Source organism: Eptatretus burgeri, chromosome 14 (genome assembly GCF_056783735.1).
Source record: "Eptatretus burgeri isolate ZD-2024b chromosome 14, Ebu_testis_v1, whole genome shotgun sequence".
NCBI classification, from domain to species: Eukaryota; Metazoa; Chordata; class Myxini; order Myxiniformes; family Myxinidae; genus Eptatretus; species Eptatretus burgeri.
Window position 1 is genome coordinate 1,482,124 of NC_140974.1, and position 27,940 is coordinate 1,510,063.

General features: G+C 44.6%; 1 protein-coding gene across 2 annotated transcripts in view; it reads right to left on the reverse strand.

The window, feature by feature from the left end:
- Positions 1-27,940, reverse strand: part of NUP188 (nucleoporin 188) — a 117,637-nt gene that overhangs the window by 5,053 nt on the left and 84,644 nt on the right. For both annotated transcript variants that reach the window (XM_085855651.1, XM_085855650.1), the window contains exons 35-38: positions 20,353-20,543; positions 19,980-20,192; positions 3,014-3,133; positions 1,891-2,022 (exon numbers count right to left, since the gene is read on the reverse strand). In XM_085855651.1, coding sequence (XP_085711777.1) covers positions 1,891-2,022; positions 3,014-3,133; positions 19,980-20,192; positions 20,353-20,543 — 656 coding nt within the window. The remainder of the gene's footprint in view (positions 1-1,890; positions 2,023-3,013; positions 3,134-19,979; positions 20,193-20,352; positions 20,544-27,940) is intronic.

Below are 27,940 nucleotides of genomic sequence, written 5' to 3' on the forward strand. Positions count from 1 at the left end.
CCTCACGCTTTCAACGTACAAAACGCAAAGTTAAAGATGGCAAAAAGTTCACCAGTAATGACCCAATATCAAATTTAGAATAAACATTTTAGTTTTCCATTTGACCTCTGTGACCCCATGTCCTTGGGCATGAACCTGTGGTCAAATAAAAAAAACAAATCATTACATATTTCATGCGTCCCCAACGTTGTTTGCAAGTAAAAAAAGTTTCATCAAAACGTTTAAAAATGCACCGGTAATTGCATCTTGTGGTATTTGACCCCAGGGGGCCAAATCCATACTGCTCTTGCGCATTCGTGCAGTGTGGTGATCATAATGAGCATGTTTGGTGAATTTCTGCCCAACCGTTTAGGATATAGCTTGACGGACGGAGACAGACAATAGAGACAGAGCTGATTACAACACCCACTCTTCCCCCCCCCCCCCACCCATGTATATTTTAATGGTCTTCACAGCCCAAACAGCTCCCACTCCCACTGCCCTCCACCAAAACAAGATTCATTGAAAATACCATCATTATCCCCACACTTTTTGAAAAAAGCCAGGGGGATATGGTAATCAGCTACGTCCGTCTGTCTATCTTTCTGTCTGCCTGTCCATCATGCTAGCTCCTCTTAAACGGTTGAAAAATGCAGCTATGGGCACATTTAAAAATGAAACTTTCGATATGCAATCAACATTGGGCGATGCATGAAATATATAACGATTTTTTGGATTCAACCCCTGGGTTCATGCCCCAGGTGGTGGGGGACTTAGGTCACAGGGGGTCAAATTGAAAAAAAACCACAAAATTTGATATGAAGTCATTCCTGGTGGAACTTTATGCCATCTTTTAACTTTACTGAAAGTGGGAAGCGTGGGGATTTGCGATGGCGTGCCATCGACTTTGTTCATGTTTTAAACTTAACATGAGCACCTTAACAGCAGCCCCAGATATGGCCTTCAAATCGGTGTTAACAAACAACCAAACTAGATGGGGTGTCTCCCTCTGGGTAAGTCTGCCTGAATGTTGGGAATGACGGCATCGTCTTTCCAATAGCAGACGTCCATAAAATAAATCACCAAGCCTGCCATGTTCACCGCAAGCTTCAAAGTCCACTCACTGGCAGCGTTGGTCGAAGGCTTGGGGAGAACACGCCATTGTACAAACTTTCGGGCCTTGCACCAGTCCACATCCTCAGGAGTTTTTAGTATGGAGAGCTGCAAGCTATCAGCTTTTTGGGTGTGTTCACAAAGTTCTCCAACTCTTTAGTTGCACAGAGGCACAACCCTTTATCACAGGTATGTTTCCAAGTATTTTCAGCTTCTTTCAGAAGCTTTGTGAGTCATTTGAGGTAGAAATCCTTATCTGCCAAGCACAATATACGTTCGGTTGCCCTGAAGAACCCTGGTGCTCGGGCTTTCTGCGCATACGTGCCGAGCATTCTGTGGCGGATTACATCATTTCAAAGGTCACATATTGGTTGAAGATCTGTTTGAGTTGCTCATTCAGATATGGAATTTCTCCAGATTTACAGATGAGGAAGATACAGCATATACTAACAGGAGATCTGGGACAGAGAATCGAAGGAGGATGAGAAATTGGGAAAGTGGGTGAAGGAGAGGGAGTTCTAGTGTGGAGAAGCAAAAGGATCACTTAGACTTCATATGTAGAAACTAGTGTTTATATATTTGTGATGATCACACCCCCTTTTCCCCGGGCATAGGTCAACAGTACCGAGCCATACCAAACCGGTGCTTAAACTGTCTCATGAAAAGGTTTATTGTTGCACCACTGTGTTAACTTTAGCGAAAACATGTATATTTAAAAGCTATTGAAACGAGCACATTGAGAGGCAGGCGAATAACGTTATAAAACTTGGGATGCAGCAAGGAGGCATTTAGTCCGACCTGTAAGACTCGATCCTGATGGACTCCCAGGAAATCAAATGCATGAGGCAAAAATCGATGACGCAACTTCCGGAGCAGCATGCCGAGCAATGCTAGTGACAATTGATACACGCTTTCCCAACTCGGGTTGGCCTGCACACGCACACACACACACACACACACACACACACACACACACACACACACACACACACACACACACACACACACACACACACACACACATATACACACACACACACACACACGAGCTGTTAGGTACACACATTGATGAATCGCCCTGCCTGTGAAACACGGGATGACAGTTTATAGCTGGGTCAGGATTCAAACCCAGGCTGGACAGCTTAGAGGTGAGTGTGCGTACCTCTCGGCCATCCTGTTAGCCCTATAACCACTTAGTGATATATTTTCACTTAACACAAGTTGAAGCACACACCTGGAGACAAAAACAAACACAGCATATGTGTTGAGTGAGCCTTGTGAAAATGTAACTCTTTCCCAAAATAAAATGCACAGGTACAACAAATAAAATCTCAAAATTTACACTTACAATGAGAGAAGCAACAGAGCTCTGATTAAAGCAAATAAAGCACTTTTCTCTCTATTTGTTTGTTGTGATCCAAGACTCATGGAGGAGCTCGTACAAATAAATGAGGAGATGTCCACGTATTTTTGGATGGAATACAAGTGCATTCGGGGAAAAATCAACATCGAATATCAAGGGATTTGAAGCTTGGATCCCGGCATCACAAGCTACATGCTCCAATGGGAACACAAAACAGGCAAGTCCAAAACTGCATGCAGCTTAAGCGATTTGCAGGAGGATGGAGAATAAACTTGTCCGACTAAAGGATGGGTCGAGGGAAGTTAGGTTTTATTTCAAGTTCATTTGATCGGCCCTCTCTCAATTCCTCATACGAGAGGCAACAAAATGCAACCTTTGAAGATTCAGTAGTACTGTATTACAAAATTGGAAAAGCATTGGATGGGGTTGGGGAAAGGTGTGGGGAAGAAAATGTACAGTCCACAGAAAAAAGGAGAGGGGAACGTGGAGGTGGGGGAATTTAGCAATCTCTGCCTGCAAAATAATACGTACGACTCCATTTTAGGCACATTGACTTACAGGGCCTGCTGAGGAAAGCTGTGGTGTGGTGAGGACCCCATCGGTCTTGTAAGTATTGAGCAATGGCAAGCAGATGCATGAGGCTACACCTGCTGCTGCCAGCATGTCTGCTCCCTGCTCCTGGTAAAATGGAACACAGCACACTCAGGTCTTCAACATCAATTTTGGTCGTTTCAAACAAACAGGCAACATTTCCTTCTGTCAAATGTGTCACTTCCCCCATGATCAAACTAATCGACTATTATTCCGCAAAGAAAATCTGCTTACTCCTCCGATGGATGGAATTAACAGGACATCGATTGAGATATGCGAACTGCCATGGGAAGCAAGGAGAAGCTGAGGTTTTGGGCATTAACCCATCATCTCTTTTTCTCTGATGAAGGGTTATTGCTTGAAATGTCAGAACACAGTCATGCCCAGCTCGTTCAGGACACTTCATAAGAAAGGCTTATATGCTAAGGTGGGAAAGTTGTTTGACCGTTGGACAAAGTGCAGTGAAGAGGATGGAGATGATGTTATGGACCAACATGACATCTGTAATGTTCGTCGATGGTACTATTCTAGTATGTAGCCATACAGAACTTTGGGATGACCCTCCCATTAGCACATGTCAAATAAGTCCATCTTCCACCCCGTTGAACCACACCATAGTGTCAGCTAAGCTGATAAGCATCGCCAAACTCAGGCAGGGGATGTATTCTATAAAATAAATAAAGCACCTGTTGGTGTCTTCCTCGGATTCATGGCTGTACAATTAGCATTTGGTGATAAATTGGAAACATTTTCTCTTCTTGATAGTTCATGCACAAAGGGCAACAAAATAATCATACGATGTTAAATAAGTCACTTCTCTTTAGTTTGTACAAAATCATAGACAAACACACGGCTGGGCCAATCTCCACAAAATTTTGCATATGTGCTAAGAGTAACCAGGGTCAGGCTATGGGCAACCCTCCCCCCCCACCCCTGCCCCCGCAAGGAGGGAGATGAATTTTGCCTGTACATATGGTACAGTGCAAGTGGTTTACTAATCCCTGCTAGAGACGGGAAGTATTAGCGGCTACGGCACAAGATAAGTTTCCCCACCACCCCCACCCCCAGATTGTTCCTGGAGGGAGCTCGTGTTTCTCGTAAAAAAGGAATCAGACCGGCATCATATGTCCAGCCAGCTGGGTTAATTCTCCCAGAATTGGTATACTTTAGTACGACTTGCAAAACCCATTAACAATGGGAGTTGCGCTATGCCACATATATTGTCACGTCCAAGTATCCGTTAACAAGAAATTCCTCAGAGCCGGGACCTTTTGTCCCGAGGGATAGTTGAAATGGTCTTTTACTGCACTGCGTTCAATAATTGCCGTTAGGGTTATGGTTAGATAACCACTTTAGCGTTGCCTAAGATCGTCCAAATGAGCCAAAATCGACGGCAAACACACAGGGAAAGTGGATGGCTGAAACACGCTTTATTACCTTCAAAGGATATATTTTGTTGAGCAAAGTACAGGGAAGAGAGTCAACAAGATGCTGAAATAAACGGAACAAACCAAGAGAGTCAAAAGACACAAAGACGGGAATGGGGAAATGCAAACTTATACACAAGGAGGAGGAATAGAAGCTCAAATGCTAACCCACAAGGCACTGCAGATCACACTCATACAAGATAATAATGCAGGCGGGACTTTCCTTTGTCTACGATGTGCAGGGTGGATGTAGGACTCGATGCAGCCCGTTTTAGAGACCAAGATGGAGATGAGAGCCATTAACGAGCAGGGCCAGCAATGGAGAGCACCAAAGATGAAGAAAGCCAAAGCACGATCAAGTGACCCAACCACAAAGAGTAGCTGCTCAACTAGGATCCATGGTCCCCTTCGTCTTTTTAGACCAAGGCCTTCTGATCTGACCTCTGTCTTCTTCCTCGAAGACCTCTGCCTTCTGCCTCCAGGCCCTCCGCCTTCTTCCTCCACGCCCTCCGTCTTCTTCCTCCACGCCCGGTGGAGCCTTGCAAGAAGTTCAGCATGGATGCACATGGTCAGCCCATTGGCCTCCTCCACTCACGAGACTCCCTCACTGAGAGAATCTGGTGAGCGGGATTAAATTTAATGCTGTGAACACACTTCTTCCTCCACGCCCTCCGTCTTCTCCCTCCACAGCTTGGGTTGATGTCACACGAAGCTTCCTCCTCTCTGTCCTTTTATTTTCAGAAAAGCCTCTCCTGGTTCTTACCTGAGCCTCTCTTCGTTTTCTCTGGTCGACTCCTGTTGGTCCTCTCCCGTAGACAGAGTTCTCTTTGTCCTATTGGGAGGAGTTTTCCTCTGGGCCGTCCCACCCATTGGGCGGCCCTGATAAAAATAGGGGCAACATCCCTGGGTGATCACCTGTTAGCAGCTGGAAAAGAAAACCAGGGAAACACTGGTCGGCGTGGATTACCCACAAAATATGTAAAGGAGGAGAAAGTAAATACGGAAGGATTTTTTAACTTAATGCTATGAACACAACTGGGTGATGAAGGTTTTATTTATTTTTTTTATTTTTTTTTAATACCTTGGTCGAGGCTCGTATGAGAGCAAACACACAACTCACAGCAAGGAGGCATGAGACAAGAGGGGCAGGAGTGGAAGGGACAAAACAGTGGGGAACAGACACATCAGGTGGACTGTGGAAAGGAGAGGGATGGGGATGGGACGGGGAACATGGCGAAGAGAAGATGGACATTACAGGGACTTTCAGGAAGGAAAGCAGGAGAATTGAAGGAAGTGGGCTTGGGTGGATTATCGGGGGTAGAAAAGATCGAGGATTTGGATGGGGGAAGATAAGAGGTGGTGGTGAACAGCTGTTTTGAAAGCCTGGAGGGAAGAATGGGAAATTATAGAGTGAGGAAGTTTATTCCAAAGGCGGGAAAAAAGAGGAATGAAGGAGTGAAGATGAGCAGCGATTCTTGATTTTGGTAGTTTTACCAGAAGGGGGTTGTTGGCAGACCTTGAGCGCCCTGTGGAAATGTGGTGGGGACAAATCGCAGAGAGAGCAGGGGGGGGCAAGGCTGGAGAGGAGTCGGAAGAAGACAGAAAGACCACCGACCAACCTGCGGTGATTGAGTGAGAGGCCCAAAGACTCAGCTTCATTGCGGGAGATGCCGATGATCTTAAATGCCCTGGTTTCGACAGCGTGAAGCCGAGAAAGGTGGGAGGCAGGAGCACCAGCCCAGAGGTGAGAGCAGTGCTCCATCAGGCTACGGACAAAAGCTTTGTAAGTGGTCAGGAGCTCAAGAGGGCCGAGGAAGGACTTTGCACAACGGAGGATTCCCAGTCGGCGACTGGCTTTTGAGGCAAGGTTGGAAATGTGACTTTCCCAGGAAAGGTCATGGCAGATAGTGAGACCCAGAAGCTTGAAAGAAAAGACTTCTTCCAGAGGATTGTTGAGAAAGTGGATGGGGGGGTTTTGTAAACGGTCCTTTCGAAGAGACATAGTGAGAGTGTGAGATTTGTCTGGATTGAAAGACATGTTCCATGTGTTGGACCAGTTTGTGATTTTATCCAGATCTGCAGTGAGCGGAGAAGCTGCTGCTTGCTGGTCTGAGGGATGACAGATGGTACGGCAGAGGGTGGAGTCGTGAACAAAGAGAAATAGAGGATTTTCCAGAGAGTCCGAGAGATCATTGATGAAAACCAGAAAAAGAACAGGGCCCAGAACGCGACCTTGAGGAACTCCAGCCTGCACAGGAAGAGGGGATGAAAGAACTCCATTTAGGGCCACACGTTGACTGCGACAGGAGAGGAAGTCTGCGAGCCATGAGTGGAGATGGCCTTGAATACCATGGGAAGAGAATTTGGCGAGTAGGGCAGGGTGCCAGACTGTGTCAAAAGCACGTGATATGTCCAGGGATACGGCTCGGATTTCCTGTCTGGCATTGAGGACCTCCATCCATTGATGGGAGAGCAGAAGCAGCATATCCAGGGTAGAGTGACCTGGTCTGAAACCAAAGTGATGATTGGAAATCAAGCCATTGGAGAAGAGGAAGGATTTCATGTCTGAAGCGATGATGGATTCCATCACCTTGCTGATGATTGGGAGAAGGCTGATTGGTCTGTAGTTACAGGGATCTATTTTTGCACCTTTTTTATGCAGGGCAGTGATGTTAGCAGATTTCCAAGCAGATGGCAGATGACCTTGGGCAAATGAGAGGGTGAATAGAACAGAGAGAGGGTGAGCAAGAGCAGAAGAGCAGGCTTTGAGGACACGTGGGCTGATGCCGTCTGGACCGGTTGCAGAATCTGAGTCGAGGTTTGAAAGCAAGCTCTCCACCTTGTCAGGAGAAAAGGATACAGAGTCCAGGGACAGTTGGGTGCGACTGGGTAAAGTGGGTAGAGATAGTGATGGGTTTAGGACACAAGATTTAGCTGCAAACACCGAGTTTAGACATTCAGCTTTATCACGTGTGGAATCAGCAGTGCGGCCATTTGAGGTAAGGGAGGGGATGGAGGGGGAACATACACCAGAAACAGATTTGATTAAACGCCACCAGGGTTTTGAGGAGGGAGAGACGTTTGAGAGTTCAGACTTGAGATGAGAAAGATGTTGTTTTCTGGCTCTCCTGAGGGTAGATACACACTTGTTCCGAGCTTTGTGGAAAGAACTGAGATTGCCCTCAGTTGGGTTTGCTTTCCATGAGGCAAAGGCAAGTTGTTTCAGGACAACTGCCTCGCCACAAGCTTCAGTAAACCAAGGGCGGGAGGAAGGGTAAGACAACTGAACACGAGAGGGGATAAATCTGTGCATGAGGGAGAGCAAGTTTCTTTGAAAGAATTCCCAGGATGAATTGATGTTGGAGAAAGTAGTGATAGGAGACCAGTCTGTAAGTTTGATGGCTGCTCCGAGACCCTGCCAGTCGGCTTGAGTGAAATGCCAGACTCGACGGCGGTGAGGTGGTTCTCTGACAACAGCCAGAGAGATGTACACTTTGACAAGGACGTGGTCAGAAGAACCAATTGGAGCGGAGTAAGAGCAGCAGATATTGTCAGGGAAATTTGTCAAAATCAGATCCAGAAGAGATGGAGTACCATTGGTTGAGATCCGGGTCGGGAAGTTGACCGATTGAGTCAGTCCTAATGAGTAGCAGAAAGCTTTTGCTGAGGTGCCATGGCAGGTGAGAGAGGTACCCACACCTAGCCAACTGGCGTGATGACAATTGAAGTCACCACATAAGAGGAAGAGAGAGTTTGGATGAGAAGATAGAAGATGGTCCATGTTTTCGGATAGTGAGGTGTAGATGGAGTCATCACTGTTCAGTGGACGGTACAGTACACATATAAACATGAGGTGGGAGTGGAGGGGAAGCCGAAGCCAGAGGTATTCCTGGGGGTGTGGGGGAGTGAGAGCAGTGCATGGAGAGTGAGGAATAGAGTCTTTGATGAAGAGAGCAACACCTCCACCAGGACGAGGCTCAGGTCTGTCATACCGTAAGAGGAAGTAACCCGGGAGAGATACTTGGGAGTCAGACTCGTCTTGGGAGAGGAAAGTTTCTGTTAGGCAGATAATGTCTGGTTTGTCAGTGGCAACCTGTATGGAAAGATCTGAAAGGTTTGAGCGAAGGCCCCGGATATTTGAGGTCCACACTTTTAATGAAGAGGTAGGGGAGGAGGCTTTGGGTGCAGGAGGTGGAGGGGGAGGGGGAGGGTAGGACAAGGGATGAGGGGGGGAGGTAAGGAGGGTTGCTGAAAGAGTGTGGGGTATTGCAGAATAGCGAGGGGAGGGGGCCGAATGAGGAGGAGAAAAGGCTCTGTGGTGCTGGGGGTGAGGGGGACAAGAGACAAGAAAGAAGGCAGTTGAGGATTTGAGGAGGTGGAGTGAAGAGATGGAGGTGAGAGGGCAGTGGAGGGAGGCAGGTTGGTGGATGAGAGGGGGGGGCAACTTAGAGAAGGAAGAGTGAGGGGGATGAAAGGTGGGAGAAAGGTGAGGGGGGAATTTTTGAGAGAGGTGAGAGGGAGGCTTGGAGGGAGAAGAGTGGGATGGTTTCTTTGAGAGTGAAAGTGAGGGGTGAGGGGGGTGAGTTGGCACTGAAGTTGGAAAAAAAGAATGGTTGATGGAAAGCGAGCATCCATGGCAAACTGTGGTTTTTGAAAGTTTTAGGTCAGAGATGCGATTTAACACAATTCTTGATGGATGCAATGAAGGCGAATTCAGAGAATGGAGAGAAGAAGCGCTGTAATAGTTGGATTTTTTCGGCAAGGAATGAAGGAGAGGTCGAAATGAGAGCAGTCTGTTAAAATAGCAGGAGTAGTGCATTGTGAAGCAGTAAAGAGTACCACATGTGTGAGAGAGGAAGATGAAGCATTATAAGATCGTTTTTGTTGTTAATATTAATGTATGAGAGAGTTCAACAGATTAGGTCATGGAAGTGTAAAAAAAAAAAAAAAAAAAAATCGAGGAAGAAGACGAGGAGGAAGTTAGGAGGAAGAAGAAGAAGCAGAATCGGGAGAAGGTGAGCGTGTTGTTGTTGTTGTTGGGTATATATATATATATATATATTTTTTTTTTGAGATAAGAAAGAGATTAGTTGGGAGAATGGGGGATGTTTGGAAAGTGGGGAGGATGAAAATTGAAGGTAATGGGGAGGATAGAAATTGAAGGTAATGGGGAGAAAAAAACAAACAAACAAAAAAAAAAACGATCGAACACCGAGTGGAACCGGTAGGCCTCAAGCTTAGGCCTAGGCCTCAAACACCAGGTAAGAACGTCGACAAAATTACTCACAAAATAGCACGATTTTTGAAACAAAACCGAACTAGGAAAACACAGTAACATGTAGGTGAGAAAATTAAACAGTTAAAACGGGACAAATAACAACCGGAAACTTAACTTTGAGAACGTCAGCAGGGAGCCCCGAAGGAGACCTCTCGCCGCTCCAAAACCGGAACCGGAACTTGTGGTCAAGTTTCATCGAAATCATGTGTGGAGTTTCAGAGAAGAATTTGCAAGTGTTTGTGAATGGAAGGACAGACGGACAGAGATATTGACAGATGAACAACGCGCCATCCAATAAGCTCCCTGGAACGACATTCCAGGTGAGCAAAAAATAAATGTACATCTTTTTTTCCAGGCTCCACAGTCCACAACTCTACCACGGCTGGAACAAACAGGCCAAATAGATCATAATCGGCCGAGTTGCACACATGACACATGTCCCTCTGCAATGAGAAGTCCTCACCTCACACAGCCAACAAACAAGAGGTATTTACATATACATATGCAAATATATATGTATATATATATATATATATATATATATATATATATATAAATATATATAAATATATATATATATATATATATATATATATATATATATATATATATATATATATATATATATATATATATATATATATATATATATATATATATATATATATATATATATATATATATATATATATATATATATATATATATATATATATATATATATATATAAATATATAAATATATATATATATATATATATATATATATATATATATATATATATATATATATATATGTGTGTGTGTGTGTAGATATGAAATTAATCCAGACACCCTGTCGATAAATTACAATTTTTTGGATACAAAATTGAGACTTGTTGAAGAGCTAGTATGAGTACACTGAATGGATCAGGATGCAACAGGACAAAATACACAGCAGAGAGGTCAGGTCAGGTCAGGTATGGGAGCATGCGCCAGAGCAGCGCGTCGCTGCGTCCACTTTCCGCCGGTACTCCAGGGGCCTCCGTCTGGCCATCCACCAGGCAGATGCCTGGCCCATCCCCATCTCCTTAAGATGCCAATCAACCTGTTGCAACCACGAAGCACATGGTCGGCCCATTGGCCTTCTCCACTCACAAGACTCCCTCGCTGAGATAATCTGGTGAGCGAGATCAGCGTCAGGAAAACAAGCCACATGTCCATACAGCCGCAGCTGATGCTCACGGACTATGCAGGTAACAAATCTCATGTGAGTTTCTCTCAGCAACTGCTCGTTCGACACAAAGTCTGACCAGCGATAGCCAAGGATTCTTCGAAGAGACCTGGGACCAAAGGAATTAAGACTCCGTCTCAGATCCTTGGTCAGAGTCCAAGTCGAGCATCCATAGAGCAAGACTGGAAGCAACAAGGACCTGAAGACTCGGACTTTCGTTCTCCCGCACAGGTACCGGCAGTGCCACACCCAATGATCCAGTGAATCCATGACTCCCCAGGCCTGACCCAGACATCTATTGACCTCTGACTCACACAGCCAGCAGAGGCATGAATATCACTGCCAAGGAAAGTGAATCTCTCCACGACCTCAACCTCCTCAACACAAACAGGCACAGACAGGATAGAAGCATCCAAGATGTCATTGGAAGCCTGGATCTTAGTTTTGACCCAGGAAACCCGTAATCCCAGCGGCTCCGACTCCTCATTCAATTCGTCGAGGGCCCACAAAAGGATATCGAAAGTCTCCGCAAAGATGACTGCATCATCTGCGAAATCAAGGTCAGAGACCTTGACATTCCCAAACGATGCACCGCAGCTTGATCTCTCCGACATCCTCCCTGGAATCCAGTCCATACAAGTGCTGAAAAGTGTGGGGGCCAGCACACACACCTGACGAACTCCAGTAACAACAGGAAATAAGTCAGAGATGGTACCACCGCATCTCACAGAACTCTCAGTACCAGAGTAGAGTTCAGACATCAGATCGATCAGTTTTGGTGGCACCCCTCGAAGACCAAGAATCCTCCAGAGGGCATCCCGATTCTCTGAATCGAACGCTTTACAGAGATCAACATAGGCTGCAAGCAGCCCCTGCCGAAACTCTCGTCTGCGCTCGGTGAGGACCCGAAGAGTAAGGATATGGTCAATCGTTGACCTCTTTGGTGTAAAGCCTGACTGCTCTGGACGCTGGTGCTCAAGCAGATCGTGGCGAACCCTATCAAGAATTATCCGAGCAAAGACCTTGCCCGGCACTGAGAGCAGTGTCACCACTCGGTAGTTGTTGCAGTCTTGGCGATCACCCTTCACTTTTCAGAGAGGGACAACAAGGCCCCTCTTCCAGTCAGTTGGGATGATGCCTGCGTTCCAGGCAGAGCACAGAACTGCATGCAACGACATGAGTCAAGCATTTCCACCAGCCTTGATAAGTTCAGCATGGATGCCACAGATCCCTGGAGCTTTACACCATTTCAACGAGTTCATTGCAGCCTGTGTTTCCACAAGCGAAGGTGGACCACAGTTGATTGGAGGATCAGCAACAGGGATTGTAACACACCTGACGTCCAACTCGACAGTTGGTGGATCAGTCTGGTACAACCGCTCAAAGTAACCGGCCCAGCAGACCTTCACTTCGGACTCCTCTGTCAAGAGCCTACCACCCTCTGCTTTAACTGCAGTACACCGAGGGATGGGCTTGGATGAACGCAATGCACGAATTCCCCTGTAAGCAGGACGAGAATCCCTTGACCACAGGTGATGCTCCACTCCCTCACAGATTCCTCGCAGATCAGCCTCCTTGTCCAACCTGAGCGCATGCACAGTTTTACGCCTCAGCTCCCTGAACAGCTCCAATCTGCCATTCAGCCTGGCCCTGCGACTCGAGTCAATGGTATCCAGTGTCCCTTGAGACAAAATTATTCTTTGTCCGACGGTGAGTTCCAAGACATCCACTGGCAACATCAAGGACGGTGGTCTTGAAGGCACTCCAGAACTCTTCAGGATTTCCCAAAGCACCCAGACCCCCCAAATCTCCACTCAGCTTATTCGCAAACTCCTCAGCTACCCTCTCATCCTTGAGCTTGCCAACATCCAGCATAGGCTGGGATGGTACCATTCTCCTGGATTTAAGATGCAACTTCAGACTTGCTACAACAAGCCGGTGGTCAGTATTGAGGAACTGAGCACTCCGGTAGACCCTGCAGTTCTGGATCATCCTCCAGCGACCATCAACGAAGACATGTTCAATCTCCTTTGCCACACTGCCAGCGTTGGAATACCAAGTCCAGCGATGAGCTTGTGGGTGCTGAAACCATGAACCGGCCACCCAAAGTCCATGACTTCTTGCAAAGTCAAGGAACCTACTGTTAATCTGGTTCACAGTTCCAGACCCATGGGGACCAACACACGTCTCATAACCATCCCTATCAGTTCCAGTCGATGCATTGAAATCCCCCAAGACTGGAAGTGTATCTTGTCACTGATCCACAAAACTGATCAACCACAGACTCGAGCGTGGCGTGGAATGCCTCCTTCACAGTGAGATCACTCGCCTCAGTCGGAGCAAAAAGAGAGACCAGGGAAATGACACCTAAGGAGTGACGAATCCTTAGTGTCATAATACGCTCGTTGACCGGTGTTACCTCAATTATCATCGGAGTCAGCTTATTGGACACAGCTACAACAACCCCTTGGGAATGGTAACCATCAGAGCGACCAAGACCAACAGTCGGTGTAACCACCCACAATGATCATGATACCTGTAGCAAGTCACAGATCTAATCTGGCCTGACAGCAGAGAGAGGGGGATAATACCAACAGCAGTGCCAAAGGCAAAGACAGAGGGAAACACAAGGAATACACAAGAAAACTAGAGAGGGAACACTCGGTAGAGTGCAAAACCTCCGCCGCCAATACTGCTGGGTCACTTAAGTGAACTTGATATCGTATTTATTGTAGGTCAAAACGGATCAGACTCTACTGAACCACGATTGAATAAACTAAACCAGATTGACGTGCATGTAGAAATGCCAAAAAAAAAAAAAAATCGAAATCTTTTTTTCACCAACAAATTTTTTTTTTTTGGGGGGGGGGGGTGGAAATCACTTAAAACATGTAGAAATGCAAAAAAAATTCAAATATTTTTCAAATCGAAATTTTTTTGAAAAAAAAAGTTGCAATTTTTTTTTTTCCTCTAACAAATTTCTTTTTTTTTTGTTGGAAATAACTTAAAACATGTAGAAATGCAAAAACAAAAATTCAAATATTTTTTCAAAATGGCCGCCATCGCGGCCATATTGGACTTTGGACCAAGTCCAAAATCTAATGGCATGATCCTTTGACCATACCTAATCCCCCCACCAAGTTTCGTCGAAATCCGTCCAGGAGTTTTTCCATAATACTGTTCACAAACAAACAAACAAACAAACAAGCAAACAAGCAGTCATAGACTGGTACTTACGAAATAGTCAACTTGCCCTCTGTCCTTGTCTAATAAAAGCTGTTTCTCGAGAAGATAGTGACGCAAACCAGAAGTTTCTACGATGATTCTGTACCAAACCATCAAAAATCGTAACGTCGACCGAAGCAAAAATCTCCATTTCTCCACGCAAATATTTAATATTATTTTATCAAAGTCACAAAACCATAATATTCGGCCATCCACCAACAATCTTTACATAATCCGACGGCTTAGCGAGTCAGGCATGCGACGATAACCTTTATTGGGATAAAAAATGGCTTTTAAACACCATGTTTATCGAAAACACCGTCAGTGCGCACACGCAAAACCTTTACGTGACTCAACGACGCCTCTGCTCGAGCGTGCTGCACCATGACGAGCCGTGATGCGGCGAGTGAAATATTTTTTATGCAATCTTAAAACGTCTCCAAAACATCCGATTTTTACCAGAATTTCGACAACCGAGTGTTAAGCGTCCGAAGCGATCGCAAAAACCGAAGACAAAATTAAAATCGAAGTTAAAACGAACTCGTAACGTTGACCGAAGCAAAAATACTCCATTTCTCCACATGAATTTCATGAAATCTCCACATGAAATCTTTAGATTTCGTAAGTAACAAACAGACAGGGGTGAAAATAGTAACCTCCATCCATCTTCGATGGCGGAGGTTAATTGGATGCAGGTAGAGGCCATTCGGCCCATCATGCCGACACCACATCAACACCAGTCCAATTTATCAACATTAGATCAAAACAAATAAAATGCAAGATGTTTTTTTTTTCCTGCAGTTTTTTTGCATTGTTATCTTGCCAAAACGAAGTTTTTGCAAGATATGTAAGTCAGCTTGTATGTTTTTTTTTGTTTGTTTGTTTGTTTGTCTGTAATCACGTATAAAAAATTCTGCAGAGCACAGTTATCATTGGAAATTTTTGTAACTTCGCATATCAGAGGCCTATAGAGGTCCCTTTCAGTGCACAAAATTTTGAAGGTCAAGGTCAAAGGTCAAGGTCACTGTCGCAAATCAGGGGAGTCGACGAAACCCTTATTTTTTGAGTAATTTTGATCGGATCGTCTTCAAACTTCATGGGAATATAGTTCATGGTCTGGCGCTCAGCTGATTAATTTTTGGTGGCGATTGGCCTTGACCTTCATGGTTTGCGCCTAAGGTCAAACATATTTGACCCCAAAGTCAAATTTTCAAGTTTTAGGAACCGTATCGTGTAGTACCTCAAATTGAACACCTCGATGAGTGCTTTCTAGATATGTCAAGCTTGAGACATTATGACGTCATTTGGTGACGTTATGAGGAAAAAGCATATTTTTCATGGTTACTCTGCAGAACAATTCTCATCGGCATCTCTCGTAGGCAGATATTCCTCAAGGAGTCGCTCCTGGTGGATAGCAGTTCTGTTCACCTCAGTGTGACCTTAAAGAAGTCACACGTGGTCACCTTTTGGCAAGATACGGGTCACCCTGCGGGTGACATTGGTTTATTTTTTCTTTCTATCCATGGGAGGGGACATGGGTGAAGACTAACAGCATAACACCCCTTGACAAGACTCCCACCAGCAACACTCTGTACACATGCACACAATCACCCATCAATGATCAAGATTCCTAAAAGTCCTGCCAACATTCCCACACCCCTCGATCTCCATAACTTCCAGGTACCTGTCTGATTCTAATTTAAACTTATCTACTGTTTTTGCTGCCACTACCTTTCCAGGGAGACCATTCCATGGATTAACCACTCTGAGTAAAAGTCTTACTACCGTCCTACCTTACTACCGTCTAACTCTCCTCTTCTTTACTCTCAAGCTGTGGCCCTTGGTCCTATCACTGTGCATTCTGTTGAATAATTCATCTGCACTTATTTTATTTCTTCCTTTCATTATCTTAAACATCTCCATCATATCTCCTTGTAACCACCTCCTTTCTAGTGTATAAAGCCCTGTTTCATTCAGTCACTCCTCATAGCTGAGTCTAGCTAGGCCCAGAATCAATCGAGTCAGCCTGCGCTGAACCCTCTCTATGGTATCTATGGCCTTCCTGAGTTGTGGTGACCAGAACTGCACACAACATTCTAGATATGGCCATCACTAAATTCCTGTACAATGTTAACACCACCTCTTTTGATTTATAATTGATCCCCCTCTGAATACAACCTTAAACCCTATTTGCTCCACCTTGAGCTGCCTAGCATTGTACCTCCCGTATCTATTACCACCCCCAGATCCTTCTCCTGTGTGACACGCTCCAAAATTACCCCTTACATCCTGTAATCTCTATTTTCATTGTTCTTTCCCATCCCCAACACCTTACATTTGCTCAGGTTAAATTCCATCTGCCAATCTATACAAGTATCAATACTCTCTTGTATCTGTTCACCACCCCCTCTGCTATCCACCTTACCTCCAAGCTTTGTGTCATCTGCAAATTACAAATCCAACTTTTTACCCCATTATCCAAATCGTTGATGTAAATACTGAATAGTAATGGTCCAAGTAACTGATCCCTGAGGTACCCTGCTACTTACATGTACATCCTCCCACTCACAGCCATTCTTTGCTTCCTACCACTTAGCCAGTTTGCAATCCCATTTGCTGCCTGACCAGCCACTCCACAAGCCCTCACCTTGGCTAACAACCCCCGATGTGGTACCTCATCAAATACCTTCTTAAAGTCGAGATATACTCTGTCCACTGCCTTTCCCTCATCCACCCAATCAGACACTGCTTCATAGAACTCAAAGATTTGTTAAACAGGAAATTCCTTTGGTAAACCCATGCTGACTACCTTTAATTTGTTTGTATTTATTTAAATGGTTCCTCATCTGGTCCTTAATTAATGTCTCCAACATCTTCCCCACAACTGAAGTCAAACTAACAGGTCTATAGTTTCCCAATTCTTCTCTGGATCCTTTCTCAAATAATGGTGTTACATTTGTGACTCTTCAATCCTCCGGTACCTGTCCTGACTCCAGTGAGCTATTGAAAATACCCGTTAACATCTCGCTTACCTGCTCAGCCACCTCCATCAATATTCTTGGGTGCATATTATCTGGACCCCAGAGCCTTATCAACTCTTAGATTACCTCGCTGTTCCTTTACTTCCTCCACTCCAACCTGGATCTTCTGTAAAAGCCTTTCCTCACCTCCTTGATAGATACTCTCAGCTATTGACAATTCTCCTGACTGTTCTTGTGTAAAAGTTGAAGCAAAATACCTGTTTAATAAGCCTACCATCTCACTTTCCTCATTAACCACTCTCCCGGTGCTATTCCTCAATGGGCCCACACTTGGCCTAACCTGTTCTTTACCCCTGATATACTTAAAGAATGCTTTGTTATGATGCTGAATATTTTTAGCCATCTCCTTAATAGGTAAATATTAATCTTAATGAACTGGACAATTTGATGTATCCATGACAACCTTTGGAGAGGGGTGGATTTTGCAAATGTCATGCTCTGCATGACGTCCGTTTTGTTTGTTTGTCTGCAAGATATCTCAAAAAGTTGTGGACGGAGCCAGATTAAATTTTGTGGACAGATTTGGTGTGTAACAAGGACGAACTGATTTGATTTTGGTGAAGATCCAGATCTGGATCCGGATTCGAGATTTATTTAATTTATAAAGTGATTCTTCACCATTGAGAGATAGGGCCAAAAACTGTACATAGCATGATATTTAAAAAATGTATTGGGCGCGATATGTTCTCATGGATCAGGCATTGCGTGGCGGAGGTATGCGCTTCACCGAGTGCCCTTCTAGTTTTTTATGTAGTTCAGTGATGTTGGCAGATTTTGAAGCAGATCGAAAATGGCCTTGTGCAAATGACAGGGTAAAAAGGGCAGAGAGAGGAAGTGCAAGAGCAGCAGAGCAGGTTTTTAGGACCCACGAGCTGATGCTGTCCGATCCAACAGCAGAGTTAGATTTGAGGGTTGAAATAACCTTCTCCACCTTCTCGGGGGCAGAAGACACAGAGTCCAGGAGCATTTGAGTATGTTAGGGAAGGATGGGTAGCCAGAGTGAACGGTAGCGAACCCAAGATTTGGAAGCAAACACAGATATTTGAGGCATTCAGCTTAGGCAAGGGATGGAAAAGGAGCATACTCAAGAGACAGACTAAACAAGGCACCACCAAGTTTTCGAGGAGGGAGAGAAGTTTTAAAGTTCATTCTTGAGGCTGAGCAGATGCTTTCTAGCTCTCTGGAGAGAGGACACACTTGTTGCTGACTTTTTGGAAGGCATTAAGATTGCCTTCGATCCGATTTGCCTTGATGGAAGAGAAGGCCAGTTATTTCAAAGCAACTGCCTCATACCACCACAGGATTCATTATACGATGGGCAGGAAGAAGGGGAGGATAATTGAAGATGAGATGGGATGAATCTGTGCATGAGAGCAGGTTTCTATGGAAGAATTCCCAGGCTGCGTTAACGTCCAGGCTGCAGAAGATATGGGAGAGCAGTCCGGAAGAGAGATGGTCACTTGCAGTACCTGCCAATCTACTGAGTGAAATGCCAGACTAGCCGGCGTTGAGGTAGCTCTGAGAATATTCAAAGAGATGTTAACTTTCACAAGCATATGATCAGATGAACCACATGGAATTGAGGAAGAGCAGAAGACGTTTGCGGGGAAGTTAGTCATTACCAAGTCCAGAAGGGAGGATTTGCCATTGGGAGAAATCTGGGTGGGAAGGTTCAAAGAATGAGGCAGTCCCATGGAGTCACAGAAGTCCTTTGCTGAAGTACCATGGTTGGTGAGAGAGGTACCAACACTCAGCCAAGTTGCATGGTGACAAGTGACACCACCACACTTGAGGAAGAGAGGGTTGGGAGTTGGGATGAGTGGTTAAAAGTTGGTCAATGCTGTCTAACAGATAGAGAGAGAAAGAGAGATATAGATAGAGAGATAGATCGCGAGAGAGATAGAGAGATAGAGAGACAGAGAGATAGAGAGACAGAGAGATAGAGAGACAGAGAGATAGAGAGAAAGAGATAGATAGAGAAAGAGATAGATAGAGAAAGAGATAGATAGAGAAAGAGATAGATAGAGAGATAGAGAGATAGATAGATAGATAGAGAGATAGAGAGATAGAGAGATAGAGAGATAGAGAGATAGAGAGATAGAGAGATAGAGAGATAGAGAGATAGAGAGATAGAGAGATAGAGAGATGGAGAGATGCAGATCGAGTCATCACTGTTAAAGAGGACGGTACAACACACAGATGAACAAGAGGTGGGAGCACAGGGAAAGTTGCAGCGAAAGGTACACCTGGGGGCTGGGATGTATAAGAGCAGTGCAGGGGCAGTGAAAACTTGAATTGTTGACATAAAGTGCAACTCTGCCACCAGGACATGGGTCAAGCCCATAAAATTGGAGGAGACAATAACCAGGGAGAGACACCAAAGAGTCAGGGATGTCCTTTGGGAGGAAGGATTCTATTAAACAGATGATAGGTTATCAGCAGCAGCCTGGTTTGAGAGGTGTCAGGTTAGAGCGGAGACTTTGGATGTTTGAGGTCCACATAGTTAGAGATAAGTTTGGGGGGCGGCATTGGGAGGGTGCAGGATGGGGGGGGGAATCTTTGCAGAGGAAAGTTGAGGCTTTAGGGGGTGGTGTGTGGGCGAATGTTTGAGCGTGTGAGGTGTGGAGGAAGGTTTAAGGGTGTGGGGTGTGGGGGAAGGTTTGAATGTGTAGGGACATTTCTCAAATTATAGTATGATGGTGTATATTACATTATTGTGGAGGAGATGTAGGCCAAAATATGTTTATTACCTGTGAGGAGGCCGCAACTGTAAGGAACAAATCCAACGCAGACAGCGAGAAGTGCAGCTGCACTCTGTATGCGAGTGCACACTCCAACGCTCCCAGTAGAGAGTGCAAAAGCCCTGAGTCCCGCACCACACCCAACCCCCTGGATTGTGCTTCTTCCCCATTGGAATGAACATTACAAATAGCCTGCACGAGGCACAGCGAAGCCACACACACCTGAAGGGAAGACCGTGGAAGGAGGAAGAAAAAAAAGGAGCCACGTCACATGGATAAACAGGAAGGAAACGAGATGGAGAAGGAAAGTGAGACAGAAGGGAGCAATATAAATCAATGATCTCCGATCACGATAAACAAAGCAAACGGCTCGCCTTCTTACCCCTGTGGGGTCATCAGGTGAAGGATTTGTCTGATGTTCAGTTTCCATGGCTTCCTCCGAGTCATCTTTGTTTGCCTTCGCTGAACTGCTCGGCCCCAACCCCCTTAGTTCATGCTGGAGCCGGGAAACATGGCGGTGAGCCACCGAACAGGCCAGACGCAACAAAGCAGGCAAACAAGGGAGATCTGACACTGAAAGATAAAACAAACAAGGTGGGTATATAAAGACTAAATATATAACGAATAGTGAGATGTGTTAAAAGCATGTTTTATTCAATACAATATGAGCAAATGCCACCGGTCACTTCATGAGAAAGAGGAGAGAGAGAGAGGAGGAGTGTGAGAGCAGGGAGGGAGAAAGAGGGGTGGGGAAAGAGTAGACTGTGAGAGGAAGGGAAGGCAGACATGCGATGGAGCGTTAATTATGATTCATAGTGTCATTAAAATGACGTGGGGTTGACTCAGCCTGTCATCCTTCCGAGGTCAGCAAAATGAGTACCAGCTTGCTGGGATGATTTAGCCATTCGAGTATCCTGTGTCGGAGTGGCGACCCGTCCAGGATTGTGCCCAATATAGCCCAGGAGACCGCTTCGGCAGCGCCGATGCTCTGTACAGAGTATGGTTCCAATGAATGGATGGAAACAAAGTAATGGCTGAAACCCATTTTCTACCGGTCATACTATAAATACCGCCCGGAGACAAACACCGCCTTTACATGCAAGATCACGATGCTAAACCATAAGAGGATTGTGGCGTCATTTTGTTTCAATGTAATGTGGTGTCAATCTTCTTCTATTTTTTTTCCTTCTTCATTCTTCTTTTTCATCCATCACAATCCCACAACAAAAGTAAAATGTCAAAAGATGTCCTGATGGTAATCCATAAGAGCATTGCAGTGTGTTATGATGGCATCGAAACGTGGTGCCATTCGTACATTGTTGGGTTGTTTTTTTTGAGATTTCATCCCTTCATGTTTTTACATTTTTTAATGTTTTTTTTATTGTTCCGGCAATTTTTTTAAAGTAGTAAAATGCTTAACGTTGTTCACATTTTGTTATTTGGGTCTGGATTCAATCCATCTATGTTATTAAATTTGGCTTATGGTACACTAATGTTGATCGGATCGCTACACTCGCCTCTCCACACGTCGTTGCAGAAATTGACGTCACAGATTCGCTGTGAGGTCAAGATTTACACCAATCATAACACAAACATTTATTTTGAACAAATTTATTTGTAACTAGACAACCCGTGAACCCGTTGGGTTCCCGTTGTGACAGCGGTTGATGAAAAAAATCATTTTAAGAAAAGAAAAAAAAGATAGCTCCAACGAACTATACCACTGAGGTTGTTTACATTGATCAAATTCTCCCAGAGTACATGTGACTGAATCGGGAATGAATTTTTTAATAATTTTTTCATTGCCTGATTTGAACGAAACTTGATACTGCACACCGCAGGAGAATGGTGAGTAATGTGGGCTGAAAAAATTTGCGCGATTGTGTACCGTTTTGGCTGTATTTCGGGAACATACATACAAACATACATACTGCATTGGAGTAATCAAAAGGAACCCGAACAAGCAAAAAGCTGATGACAGTTTTAGTAATATATAGATGAGCAAATACAAACCGTCGCTTCGCTGATAGGGAGAATAATGGGGGGGAAGGAGAGAGGGAGAGAGGGAGAAGGGAGAGTGAGAAAGGGGGGAAGGTGAGAGCGAGAAAGGGGTGGGGGAGGGGAGAGTCAGAAAGGGGAGGGAAGGGAGAGCCAGAAAGGGGAGGGAAGGGAGAGCCAGAAAGGGGGAGGGGAGAGCCAGAAAGGGGGTAGGGGAGAGCCAGAAAGGGGGAGGGGTGAGCCAGAAAGGGGGAGGGGTGAGCCAGAAAGGGGGAGGGGAGAGACAGAAAGGGGGGGGAGAGACAGAAAGGGGCGGGGAGAGGGCGAGAGGGAGAGAGGGAGAAGGGAGAGCGAGAAAGGGGAGGGGGAGGGGAGAGCGACATCCCCAAATGTTGCTATACACTGCCGGAAGGAGGGTTGTGAGGAGGGGGTGGGTGACGCACGCACGCACGACAAACACAAAGATTTACCTTGAAACAGTTCTTGGAAAGAGAAATGAAAGTGGTAATTTAGCAAAATTCAATTCAAAAATATATCAATGCAAAGAGCACAAAATATATCAATGCACAGAACACAAAATGTCAATCTCTGATCTATGCCTTCAAAGCAAGATCACGGCAAACACCTGGTCGGATGGACCTTATTGTTTTTATATACACTACATGGCCAAAAGTATGTGGACACCTGCTCATCCAACATCTCATTCCAAAATCATGGGTATTAATCTGGAGTTGGTCCCCCCTTTGCTGCGACAACAGCCTCCACTCTTCTGGGAAGGCTTTCCAGACGTTGGGACATTGCTGTGGGGATTTGCTTCCATTCAGCCACAAGAGCATGAATGAGGTCTGGTACTGATGCTGGGTGATGAGGTCTGGCTCACAGTCGGTGTTCCAATTCAAACCAAACGTGTTTGATTGGCTTGAGGTCAGGGCTCTGTGCAGGCCAGTCAAGTTCTTCCACACCGATCTCGCCAAACCAGTCTTGTATGGACCTCGCTTTGTGCACGGGGGCATTGTCATGCTGAAACAGGAAAGGGCCTTCCCAAAACTGTTGCCTCAAAGTTGGAAGCACAGAATCGTCAAGAATGTCATTGTATTCTGTAGCGTTAAGATTTCCCTTCACTGGAACTAAGGGGCCTAACCCGAACCATGAAAAACAGCCCCAGACCATTATTCATCCTCCACCAAACTTTACAGTTGGCACTATGCATTCAGGCAGGTTGCATTCTCCTGGCATCCGCCAAACCCAGATTCGTCCGTCAGACTGCCAGATTGTGAAGGGTGATTCATCACTCTAGAGAATGCGCTTCCACTGCTCCAGAGTCCAATGGCGGTGAGCTTTACACCACCCCAGCCGACGCTTGGCATTGTACATGGTGATCTTAGGCTTGTGTACGGCTGCTCGGCCATGGAAACCCATTTCATGAAGCTCTCGCCAAAGAGTGTTTGTGCTGACATTACTTCCAGAGGCAGTTTGGAACTCGATGGTGAGTGTTGCAACTGACAGATGATTTTTCTGCGCTACACGCTTCAGCACTCATTGATCTCGTTCTGTGAGCTTGTGTGGCCTACTACTTCGTGGCTGAGCTGTTGTTGCTCCTAGACATTTCCACTTCACAATAACAGTATTTACAATTGACCAGGGCAGCTCTAACAGGGCAGAAATTTGACAAACTGACTTGTTGGAAAGGTGGCATCCTATGACGGTGCTACATAGAAAGACACTGAGCTCTTCAGTACGGCCCATTCTTCTGCCAATGTCTGTCTCTGGAGATTGCATGGCTGTGTGCTTGATGTTATACACCTGTCAGCAATGGGTGTGGCTAATTAGAAGGGGTGTCTGCATACTTTTGGCCATGTAGTGTATGTATCGATGTTGAAGTGAGGGGTGCATTATATTAAAAGGAGATCACACAAAAAGGTAAAACAAAATGATGTCCTGTAAAAATAAAATTTCACATTTTCAGTGGATGAGACACCTCCCGAGGCACCAACCGCACGGCCCAATACAGGCGGAAACGTGTGTCTAATGGATGTTAGATTGAAAGCACAGGTACTTTTACCAAAACAAACAACCAAACAGCTTGGCGAGCACTCACCGAGTGGCTTAAGCACTCAAACAAGCACTCGAACGAAATGGTTGATAAGAAACAGCTTGCTTGGCACGTGAATAGCAATCACCGAACTGTCATATTAACCATACACCTCCCAGAGACGTCCAAAATGGCAAAGATATACCAATTAAACATTTAAACACTTTTCTTGGAGTAAGAACTGCTTGTAGGTTCAATTCTGGAGCTAAAATTTTGTAATTCTGCTTAGTTTAAGAGATACTCGCAATGATCACATGTGCGGAAATTAAATAAAGCAACAAACACTGACGTTTCTGGGTGTTTATAAACATTGCAATGTACCTGGGGATTCGTAGCTATGACGAACAGGTATTTGACAATATGAGTGAGGAAAGTGAAAAAAAAACAACAAAAAAACTTTATCATTGAGAAATCATTGCGGCCTGTTCCAAGTCTTAATGGTTGAGCAGGACAAAAAAAAGATGGCGGCTTCAGACCCCAGTGAGGTTACCAAGGATACGCCAAAAGACCCCATTGAGAGAGGCGCCTGATGAAGAATATAATTAAATAAGTCCGTTAATTACCTTAAAAGAGGTGTTTTAATTAACCCAAACTCCCAATGTTTACTCTTGTGCTTCCTTGGAGTTCTCTTAGTATGCATGCAAAGTTTGAGGCTGCTAGGTTTCATGGATTTGGAGTTATGGAGGGGGGAGACACACACACACACACACACACACACACACACACACACACACACACACACACACACACACACACACACACACACACACACACACACACACACACACACACACACACACACACACACACGATATTATATTTGTTAGCATCATGGAAGGAGAGGGTATTGCACTTGGGTCCGTTTATTTGTTTGTTTGTCCGCACAGAACTTTAGGGTTTTTCTCCACAACCGCTTGGCGGATTGTGACAAAATTTCCACAAAAGGAGCGACTGACTACTCCTGTAGAATGTTTTAATGATGATTATGACGTCATAAGTCACGTGGTCTGGCAGCCATGTTGGAAAAACAGAAAAACTTTGGACCTCTGTCTCTGACACCGCACCAAGGAAAAAATTGAAACTTGACACAAAGCAAGTACTCATCAGGAATGAGTGTTATATTTTTATGATGTCATAGGTGCTTTCATTATGATGTCATAATTGCAAATGTAGAACGCTACATCCGATCAGTATGGAAATTTTTGAGGGTCATCTCGGGAGGGATAAAATGGTCCACAGAAAAAAAAATTGATGACGTCATCGGTCACATGATTCAGCAACCGTATTGTTTTTTTAATCTTGAAAAGTCTCTGAAATAGCTGAACAGATTGAGGCGAAACTTTACACATATGACCGCTTATCCATGAGGAACAAAAGGTTCACACATATGATGTCATCGGTCACATGGTTTGGAAGCCATGTTGGATTTACCCTAAATCTCTAAAAAAAACTTCTCCAGAATGGCTGGACAGATCGAGGGGAAACCACACAAATGTTGCCCCAGCCAGATGTGTACAAGTTTGTTCAGGAATAATTGATAGGTCATATGGTTTGGCAACCATATTGGATTGAAGAAAATATTAAATGTTTTCTGTGGAACCGCTTAATCAATTGTTGTGAAACCTCACAATTATGATGTACTAGTGATGGGGAATATATGTTTGAAATTTAAACTTTATTGGAAACATGGTCTGGCAGCTAGAATTATATAATTTTTTGATATGGGTTCATTTTTTTTTTTCCTTCTTTTGAATAAGGTTCATTTGGCTGTGCCTGGATGGGTTTGAGGGAAGAGGAGTAGCAGCTGAAATGTAAATCCTATCCAGGTGTCTCCTGATGGCTTTACCTTTGCTTTTTGCTTGTTTGGGTTCCTTTTGATTACTCCAATGCAGTACTGTACCTATTTGGTCTTTCATTATATTTGAAATGAATTTTTTTAATCACATTCTGAATTCAATTGAATAATAATTTTAAAAAACATCATTGGTCAAAACCAGGTGTTTGTTTGTTTGAAATGTATTTGTGACATAAAAAGGTGAAAGTGGTCTAAATGGTCACAAGTCAAAGCTGTGTAATCTGTCTGAAGGGTGTAAACTGCAAGGGGTCTCAATGGTGTTAAGGTCAAAGGGGTCTAAGGGGTCTTTTAGGTGGTCTTTTGGGTCCTCGGAGTATTTTGGGTGCTTGCTGACTTTTGTGTATTCAGGGTATTTTGGGTCTTTGTTGACTTTTGGATCTTCAGGGTCCTCGGGGACTTTGGGGTCATCTGGGTCTTCGGGCACTTTGGGTCCGAGGGGACTTTTGAGTTATTTGGGTCTTTAAGGGTCTCAAAGGTCTTCGGGGTTTTAAAGGGTCTTCAACGGTCGAAGGAGTCTCTCAGCATGAAAAAATGTTTTGTTTTTTTAAAACCGTGAACAAACTTTGGTACATCATGGAAGTTGGAGGATGTGGTCAAGTTTCATCGAACTTGTGTGTGTAGTTTCTGAGAAGAAAACAAATACATATTTTGGGATGCAACTCCTGGTAGAATCCCTAAAACCCCACTTTTTCGAATGCCGTGAACAAACTTTGGTACATCACGGGTGATGAAGGTTGTGGTCAAGTTTCATCGCAATCATGTGTAGATTCAGAGAAACAAAGCAAATACCTATTTTGGGTGGCAACCCCCCCCCCTCCCCACCCCACCTTGCAACATCACGGGTAATGAAGGTTGAGGTCAAGTTTCACCAAAATCGTAAGTGGAGAGCATTTTTTTGATGTGGAGCACATCAAAAAATTTTAATTATGTGTAAGCATTTTTAATGAAGCTGTAATCATGTGCATTGGTTTTCGTAAAAATTTCCCTTATGAATCACAAACCCGTGGGAACCTATCTCCCTTTGTCCCACTGAAACAATGCCCTGACATTCGTGACATTTTTAAGGAATGTAGAATGCAAATGTTGGGGTCTGACTGGTGTGTGCATGATATATATTTCCAAGTCAGGTGAGTCTTTTGGGACTGCCACCGATAATAGCATATAACTGGTAGCACTGTGCTGACTGCCACATGGTAAGGTTGGCAGCGACGAAAACGACAGTCCTCACTGGCTTTGCTCATGTGGAGGGCGACTGACAGCCTGCCAGGAGGAAAAACAACACTTGACAAAGGGCGGATGAGCTCCCTTTGGGAGCCAACAGCCACCCAGTATGGAGATGGTGTCTCCTAAAAACACCCAATGGGGGTAGGAAAATTTATTTTTTCCACCTGGCCAAGATACCTCCTCCTACACAGTGGTCCTGTGATGAGGTTCCCTTGTTTCAGAACTGGGTGAAGGTTTTGCCAGTTTTTCCTCTTCATTTTCTTTCTTAGCCCTTTACCAAGAGTGGCTTTTGCCGCGTTTAGGACGATTTCCATGTATGTATATATGTATGTATGTATGTATGTATGTATGTATGTATGTATGTATGTATGTATGTATGTATGTATGTATATATATATATATATATATATATATATATATATATATACATACACATATACATATTTACATACACATATACATATTGTTGCGGTTGTGGGGGTAGATGGAGGAATTTCATAGGAAAGTTAGGATTTAATAGAGTTTTTTTGGTCCGTGGACGAGTACGAGACATCTTGATGCAATTAAGTAGGGAAACTGAGTTTAAGTGTTACATCTCACCACACGAGGGGTGGTGCGGTGTTAATTAGAAAGGGATTAAGGATAAGTACCCCCAGTATGTAATTGCCCCCCTGTGATTTTTCCCTATATTTTTGTATTACAAACCAGCAAAGATGAAGTTGCACTTTTATAACAACTATAACAAAAGCTAGCCAAACGTGCTGAGCCGGAAGAAGCACCGCCTTCCCGGGTTTCATGCGA